The 8,437-nt window shown below is 40.7% G+C and overlaps 1 protein-coding gene across 2 annotated transcripts in view; it reads left to right on the top strand.

Annotated features, from left to right (window-relative positions):
- Positions 1–8,437, top strand: part of eif5b (eukaryotic translation initiation factor 5B) — a 29,663-nt gene that overhangs the window by 16,472 nt on the left and 4,754 nt on the right. For both annotated transcript variants that reach the window (XM_014024316.1, XM_014024315.1), the window contains 14 exons: positions 874–1,169; positions 1,252–1,359; positions 2,350–2,460; positions 2,531–2,598; positions 2,669–2,810; positions 2,890–3,021; positions 3,108–3,290; positions 3,372–3,533; positions 5,181–5,312; positions 5,403–5,534; positions 6,535–6,611; positions 6,723–6,887; positions 7,837–7,975; positions 8,068–8,229. In XM_014024316.1, the coding sequence (XP_013879770.1) occupies positions 874–1,169; positions 1,252–1,359; positions 2,350–2,460; positions 2,531–2,598; positions 2,669–2,810; positions 2,890–3,021; positions 3,108–3,290; positions 3,372–3,533; positions 5,181–5,312; positions 5,403–5,534; positions 6,535–6,611; positions 6,723–6,887; positions 7,837–7,975; positions 8,068–8,229 (2,009 nt within the window). The remainder of the gene's footprint in view (positions 1–873; positions 1,170–1,251; positions 1,360–2,349; positions 2,461–2,530; positions 2,599–2,668; positions 2,811–2,889; positions 3,022–3,107; positions 3,291–3,371; positions 3,534–5,180; positions 5,313–5,402; positions 5,535–6,534; positions 6,612–6,722; positions 6,888–7,836; positions 7,976–8,067; positions 8,230–8,437) is intronic.

Below are 8,437 nucleotides of genomic sequence, written 5' to 3'. Positions count from 1 at the left end.
TCATAGTACAGCTAGATGTTTACTTGTTCCTACCAGGTATGTAATTTATAAAAGGCTTGCGCTTTTCTTTTTTCTTTTTGTGAAGCTTGGCTCTAGTGCCAAGTTAGGTGCCCCTAACTTTTTTTATTAGATGGATGAACACAAAAGTTAGATGCACCCAAATTTTCAACTATGTCGCATTTAATATCACACTTTCACAGGTTCACTTTTTTTAAATCACTGTCCATTAAGGCAATATTAACTCACAAAGAGTTAGTTAATAACCTAGTAAGCATGAATTTTTTTATTTGAATCAGAATTGTACAAGATTTGCTTTAGGTATCAAAGTCTCGGGAGCAAAGTGCAGGAGGAGAGGTACGCTCACTCAGGGCTCACTGGTTCTTTAACCTGCGTACGTCTCTGCTGCACCTGTCCTCACTGAAAGACCCGCCTTGCTCTGCTCTGATTGGATAAAATTATGGCTCTGGGGTTGGTTTGTTTTGTTAAAAGCAGTGTTCATTTAATCCTGTATCATTTGACTGGGGGATCGCAACAGAAAACAACACCCCCTGTTTTTATAGATGGCTGAAATCCAATGTGGCAACAGAGAAGTTTAATCCCCAAGACGTGGATTTTTTATTTTTGTCGGCGACATCCCCGGCCCCTGCCCTCCTCGAATGACTGATGCAAGCAGAAATCTTTTCTAGTTGCACTATTAAGAAATCAGGTTGCACTTGCGACCAAATTGGTCACACTCTAGAGCCGTGCTGTTTGATTTGAATCTTTCCTGATATGAAACATATTTTTAACCCGTTCAAATTTTTTCTGCTATTCAGAAATTTCAACCCGTGTGAAATTTTCCTGACGTGTTTTTCTACACTTTTCTTTTGTTAGAGTTGAAGAAAGTTCACATTGAGGTTAAAGAAGAGACAGCTGCTCCTCCTCAGCCAGCAGCCAGTGAGGAGGAGGAGGAGGAGGAGGAAGATGAGGAGGAGGAGGAGGAAGAGGAGGAGGAGGAGGAGGATGAGGATAAGGAAAGCGAGGAAGACGGTGAGGTAGAGAAAGTGTCGGCACATGCAGGTTTGAGGAAGAGGAGAGAGGTTAGTGAAGACGAAAGCAGCGAGAGCGAGGAGGAAGATGGAAGGACGAAGGAGGAGCAAGTGTATGACCGAGCCAAGAGGAGGATCGAGGTGAGGCACTGAAGGAGGAGGAGGGAGAACTTGTGGCTGCCTCGCCCGTCTCTAACTGACAAAATGTTTTGTGTTTCTAAAGAAACGCAGAACGGAGAACTTAAAGAACATCAACTTGGAGCAGCTGAGAGCTCCAGTGGTGTGTGTGCTGGGACACGTCGACACAGGAAAGACCAAGATCCTCGACAAGGTAACTGACTGGCTAGTTACTGTCTGCTCACCAGCTGGTTACTGACTGTGCACTGGCTGGTGGTTTACTGTGGATCAAACGTTTACTTGCTGTTAATCGGCTAATATGGAGTCTTGACTATAGTTTTACGTGCTGGTTACCAGCTATTTGCTGGCAGTTATTTGGGGAGTAAAGCTTTGTGTAACAGCTGATTCGCATGAGTAAAGGTGAAAGGGAACGGCTTGATTCGAAAAAACTTTCTCCAATTCGCATAAAAGTTGATACGCTCGTTTGAGGTGGTTTTTGGGTTTTTCAAAAAAAGAGTTAATGCGCAAAAAGGAGATGGAAACACATTTTTGGAATCAGGTCTGATGTAACGAACAGTATTTACCTCACATGTTGATCAGCTGTTCCCGCTGTCTGTCCGAAACCGGTCCGGTACCAGAGCGAGTGCAGCCGCAACTCGCAGCTGGAACCTCATCCCGCTGTCGGCGTCTTCTCAGTTAATCCCATAATGTGAAAAGAATGGCATTACTTCCTCTACGTCTCCTGACCACATGTAAAATCGCCGAAACTAGTTGATGACAGAATAATTACAACTTTCCCGACAGTAGCAACACGTTCCTGATAACTTCTCTCCATTTTCCTGAGATGCCACTTTTACTTCCTGTATACTACACGCATGCGTCTGACGTAACTGATTCGCTTCAAGCCAGTTGATGGAAACACGTCTGATTCGCATTTCTTCGTTTTTTACATTTTTGCAAAAATTTAAAAATTTGCTCAAAATTCGAATTAAAATTGGGTGGAAACATGGCTAGTGACTGTCTACCAGATGTTTGCTAGGTTTTTACCTGCTGATTACTGTTTACTAACATTTGCCATTTGTTTAGAATACAAACTGTACATTTTACTTCTTGTTGGCTTTCTGTTAGTATACGCACAGTAACTTGTTTACAGATCATCTTGTGTCAGTCTTGAGTATTTTTCTTACTGACCGACTGTTTGTAGCTCAGACACACTCATGTTCAGGACGGAGAGGCTGGAGGAATCACTCAGCAGATCGGAGCCACAAACGTCCCAAAGGAGACTATTGAAGAGCAGACCAAGATGGTTAAAAATGTACGATGTCTCACTCTTGTGGGTAAAAGCAGTCATTGTTTACATTTTTTGACTATAGATATTTGTGCAGTTTGTTAGAGAGAACCTCAAGATCCCCGGCATGCTGATCATTGACACACCTGGACACGAGTCCTTCAGGTATCGGTCCTAACCAACCCATATTGCTGCTTGTCCTCTGTAACCTGTCTAACTGTCTTTGTCTCTGCAGTAACCTGAGAAACAGAGGCAGCTCTCTGTGTGACATCGCCATCCTTGTGGTGGACATCATGCATGGCCTCGAGCCTCAAACGATTGAATCCATCAACCTGCTGAAGGAGAAAAAGTGTCCCTTCATTGTTGCACTCAACAAGGTTTTTTACCTGCTCACCACCGCCCCTCATTGTCATGCTCTTCTGCTGATTTTAACAGTTGTTTCTTGTTTCTCATTAGATTGACCGTCTGTATGACTGGAAAAAGAGTCCGGACACAGATGTTGTAGCCACGCTGAAGAAGCAGAAGAAGAACACCAAGGACGAGTTTGATGAGAGATCCAAGGCTATCATTGTAGAGTTTGCTCAGCAGGTGTGGAATGTAACTGCATCAGTAACCAGCCAATCACGTCTTGCTTTCATTTCCAGACTGATAAAACTATTCCTGTTCATTCTCAGGGTCTTAATGCTGCCTTGTTCTACGAGAACAAAGACCCTCGAACGTTTGTGTCATTGGTTCCCACTTCAGCACATAGTGGAGACGGGATGGGAAACCTCATTGCCCTTTTGGTCGAGCTGACTCAGACCATGTTGGCCCGCCGGTTGGCACACTGTGACGAGCTGCGAGCTCAGGTCATGGAGGTTAGTGTCCGCGTGTCGACCCTCTGAAAGCATCTGCACGATTCAGGCGATCACTGTCCACAATAATCTGTGTGTTTTCAGGTGAAAGCTTTGCCCGGCATGGGGACCACAATAGACGTCATTCTGATCAATGGTTGTCTGCGGGAGGGGGAGACCATCATTGTCCCGGGGGTGGAGGGACCAATTGTCACACAGATCAGAGGCTTGCTGCTGCCCCCTCCTCTGAAGGAGCTCCGAGTCAAAGTAAAACTCTTCTCTTTCACTTCTTAAATAAAATATCAGCTTTTCTGATTTCCTGGCCTGTTAGAGCTGCAAATATGTTAAACAATTTAAAGTGTATCAGGACGAGCGGACGTGACAGCTAGCTTAATTTGACAAACTAACATTTCTGATGGTTCTAAACAAATTATGTTTTGTAAAACGTAAAGTTTCATGACAGACACAATGATTCATGACATATTTCATTTAAAACGAACAAGTCAGCTCAGTCTGGGACTGACTCCTTTTTTTCTCCCTGGATCATTCAGGACACGAAGCTGTTTACCGCAGCCTCGGCTGAGCTCTGTCCGACCCAGACAGCGGAGCTAGAGGAGGGAGAGAGGGAGGGAGAGGGAGAGAGAGAGATAGATAGATAGTTTAGATCAGGAATAAAATCTGCTGGATCGATCGATCTCTAGTTTAGATCAGGAATAAAATCTGCTGTCTGCCCGTTTAGATCAGGAATAAAATCTGCTGTCTGCCGGTGTTCTAAACACACGTTCTTGTTTACGTGTTTCTGCAGGACGTACAGCGGGCTGGGCTTCATCTGTCCGCCTTTCATTCATTCCTGAACACTGTGGCAATGATCTATATTATAATAATAGTAGGTTTAATAAAAATTGATCGTTGAGCTGTGAGGCTGTGTGCGTGTTTTAGTCCAGATCAAAACTACGTGACAAAGAAACTTTTTAATTTGTTTAAAACAGTATTGAACCAGAAAGAGGATCTATGACTAATTTAACGCAGTTTGTTTTATGACTGATAAGAGGCAGATGTCCAGTGTGAACCTGCTGGTTCTCCATTAAAACAGAGAGCAGTGCAGGGCTGTCATCAGATGTTTCTTTCTCCACACTTTGGTCTTTCCATCACTCTGGTAGATTCATCTTGATCTCATCAGTCCATAAGATTGTCTTAACTTTTGCAGCTCATCTCTGTACTTCTTTACAAATGTCAATCTAACCTTCTGATTCTTATTACTGATGAGTTGTTTGCTTCTTTGTGTAAGGCCTCTATATTTCTGCTCTCTGAGTCTTCCAACAGTGGAGTGTAGTACATTCACCCCTGAACTGTGGAGGTTGTTGCTGATATGTTGCTCAGTACACCAGTAGTTTTTTCTTATTCAGGACTTTCCAAATTGTTGTGTTTTCTATGCCTAATGTTTGTCCAGTGACTGATTGATTTTCCTTCAAATGGCTTGCTTTTCTCCCACAGACAGCTCTCTGGTTTTCATGTTGGTTTATCCTGTAATACCTACTTTATAAGTTTAAACAGGCCAAAAAGGACTCTAGTCATGCAGAGCTATTTAATGTTTGAACAATCAACCTTAAAGGCAACACCTGGTCAATAAGAAACACCCATCAGTCTCATGTTCCAGTAGTTTTGCTCACTTGAAAAATGAAAGGGGTTAAACAAAGGGTGAATATGTTCTGAGTTGTTCATTACATCTACGTGTACATACAGGAAATATATTTTTTCTCTTGTCTCATAGCAGTTTTAATCCTAAACCCAAATGTCTTCAGTGAACAACAAAAATAAGTGAATTTGATTTGCTGTTCCAATACTTTTGGAGGGGACTGTGGATGGTACTCTTTCTGAGTTAACTTTTTTATCTTTTAATATGTTTGTGTGTAGAACCAGTATGAGAAGCACAAAGAGGTGTCAACATCTCAGGGAGTAAAGATCCTGGGTAAAGATCTGGAGAAGGCTCTGGCAGGGCTTCCGCTCCTGGTGGCTCATAAAGAAGATGAGATCCCTGTTTTAAAGGTATTGTTCATGGTTGCCTCCATTTGTCTTTTCTATTCATCGTAAAGTGATTTCCAGTTCTAGTTAAAATGGACTCTTGCTGTTTTTCAGGATGAACTGGTGCGGGAGCTTAAACAGACACTGAGCTGCATCAAACTGGAGGAGAAAGGAGTTTATGTTCAGGCATCCACGCTCGGATCACTGGAGGCTCTGCTAGAGTTTCTGAGAACGTCCAAAGTCCCTGTGAGGACAAGTTTGTTTACCTGTTTTTTTAATTTATTCAACCCATTTTTTTATCAGTAATAATGGTAACTTTTAGTGTTAGTAGCTACTTTTTTTACCAGTCTTGTATACTTTTCTTTTTATGTGTATGTAAACACTAGGGGTGCAACAGTACATGTACCCGTATCGAACAGTGCTTTAGGTTCAATACAGATTTTTAAAATATATTTTATCAACTTGTCTTCTGAAGATGCTCTGTGTTGAAGGATCTTCAAGTGGATCTGTGTTAGACTACTCCACCTAGGCTGCATTTTTGAGCGCAGATCCACTGAAAATCTTGCTGTTTCAGCAACATTTAATTTAAAAACTGTACTTTTGAAGTTAAACAAATGTTCATAATTAATTTAAATAAGTTACAAGTTAAAATAGGCATGGAAATTTCTCTTTATGTCGAAAAAATATCGAACCGTGAGATTAAAGTATCGAACCGAATCGTGAATTTTCTGTATCGTTGCAGCCCTAGTAAACACTGTTATTGTCTTAAATCATTTATCATATTTGACATTTGACTCATTCACATTTTAGGACTGAATTATTAATTGTCTTCATGATTTATAAAAAATACCATGACTGAGAAGGCTGCAATGGTCACATGACATCCAACACAGCATTGAGTTGTCATTTAACATGAAAACTAATAATACTGGCTTAAAGAAATAAAACATTAGCTTACTGGGGTGACCTGTTTGTTGTAGAATAACTTCAGGTTCAACAGAAGCTAATAGTGTTTAGATTTTATTGTCCATCTATTCCTCTCCTTTTAATTAGTCATATTTTCATGTTGCTTTCTTGTTATATTTTACGTGCCCGTTTAATTTCCTGTTTGCCTGTTTTTATGTTTAGTTATTCACTCAATTGTAACCTGTTGTTACGGCAGCTGTTGAGCCATTTCAGAAGATTGTAATGACTAAAACTAAAGAAATCAGCTGATAGTTAGGGTTATTTTTGTGTGTTCCCGCAGTATGCTGGTATCAACATCGGCCCAGTTCATAAAAAGGATGTGATGAAGGCATCGACCATGTTGGAGCATGATCCACAGTACGGCATTGTCTTCTGCACAAACAGCAAGCTCAAAAAGGGATTTCAAGTATTTTCTAAATCAGAATCTTTAAAGGTGAGAGGTATTTTTGTTTCTCTGTCGTTTGACAGGTATGCTGTAATCCTGGCGTTCGACGTGAAGGTGGAGAGGGAGAGTCAGGAGATGGCCGACAGTCTGGGTGTTCGAATCTTCGCGGCTGAAATCATCTATCACCTTTTTGATGCGTTCACTAAATACAGAGAAGACTACAAGAAGGCCAAACAAGAAGAGTTCAAGTAAGAAAGCTCAAATAACATCCCTTCTTCTAGTGCTGGGCGGTATACCGGTTTGTACCAAAAAACAGTTTTCAGGGTTATACAAGACATTTTTTTAACCCGCCCGACATGAAAGGTTACCTGCCCGAAACAAAACTGTCCAGATTTTATAAAATATAATAAAAATGTGTACTGTACTTTGTACTACAAAAAATATTAACATGGTTACACACAGAGGTACATAACATGACATCTGATTAAGCAGATGCACTCATTGCAGACTGAGTCACTCACTAAGTCAGTCAATTGTATTATCACAAACATCTTCAATAAACTTTTTTAGACCTTTCCAGTAGGGCTGGGCAATATGGCAAAAAAATGATCACGATTAATTTTTTCATATCGTCCGATCACGATTAATATCATGATTTTTTAACTTAAAAAGTGACTGAAAATAATCTTACAAATAAATAGCTACAGAAAAAAACAAAAAAAACAATGGCTATTATTTTTTTTTAAGAAATCAGGTCACATTTGCGACTAAACTGGTCGCACTCTAGAGCCCTGCTAGCTGTTGTTTTGACAATCTGAGGTACGCAAGTGAGCTTCATGACATTCCATCTGGTGCACCTTTTTTTTATCACGCATGCGCACCTGCACACCGCTTATGTGCAACTCTGATTATATTCTATTTACAACACTATACTAAAACATGTACATCTTGCTGTTTATAACTGTCCCTACATGTCCAACGTGTCTCCACTATCCCTTCATGTCCAGGTGATACAGGCAATAATTTTTAATGTGTAGTATCTCTCTTTGGATGGTACAGAAACATAATCTTTCTGTGAAAGGTTGTGGTAAAATATGTTTTCCTCATCTGGGGCCAACCTTCATTATTTTAAATTTCAAGTTTATTCTTGTCATTTCCAATTCAAGGTTTCCAACTTAAGATGAACTGTTTTCTCAGGAACATCGCCGTGTTTCCTGTAAAGCTGCGCATTCTTCCTCAGTTCATCTTTAACTCCAGAGATCCAATTGTTATGGGTGTTTCTGTGGATGCTGGGGTTCTAAAACAGGGAACTCCACTGTGTGTTCCCAGTAAAGGGGTGAGACTCACTGACAAAATATCTTGTAGTTTTCTTTGTTGTTGTTATTGAGTTCATCCTTTTAATTCAGTGTGGGTTTGTTTGTGTCTCAGTTTGTGGACATTGGTGTGGTCACCAGCATTGAGATGAATCACAAACCTGTCGATTCTGCCAAGAAAGGTCAGGAGATCTGCGTCAAGATTGAACCCATTCCCGGAGAGTCACCCAAGATGTACGGCCGCCACTTTGAAGCCACCGATATTATCGTCAGCAAGGTAAAGACATGCTTGTCATCGTTGCTTGGATGTTCTGATGGATTTTTCCATATAACCAGTTTCCACATCATCGGACGTATAAAAGAGAGTTTTAAACAGTAATTATTAGTTCATTTTAAAAAGTCAGGAATGGAAGAAATAAGTAATGAGAAGCAGAGAGAGATTGTTTTTATTCATTTATTGTAGGCAATTTCAGTGTGTGTTGATA

This window comes from Austrofundulus limnaeus, unplaced genomic scaffold, assembly GCF_001266775.1.
Source record: "Austrofundulus limnaeus strain Quisiro unplaced genomic scaffold, Austrofundulus_limnaeus-1.0 Scaffold418, whole genome shotgun sequence".
Taxonomy (NCBI): domain Eukaryota; kingdom Metazoa; phylum Chordata; class Actinopteri; order Cyprinodontiformes; family Rivulidae; genus Austrofundulus; species Austrofundulus limnaeus.
Note: the sequence above shows the minus strand (reverse complement) of the source record. Positions and strands in the feature narration are given on the sequence as shown.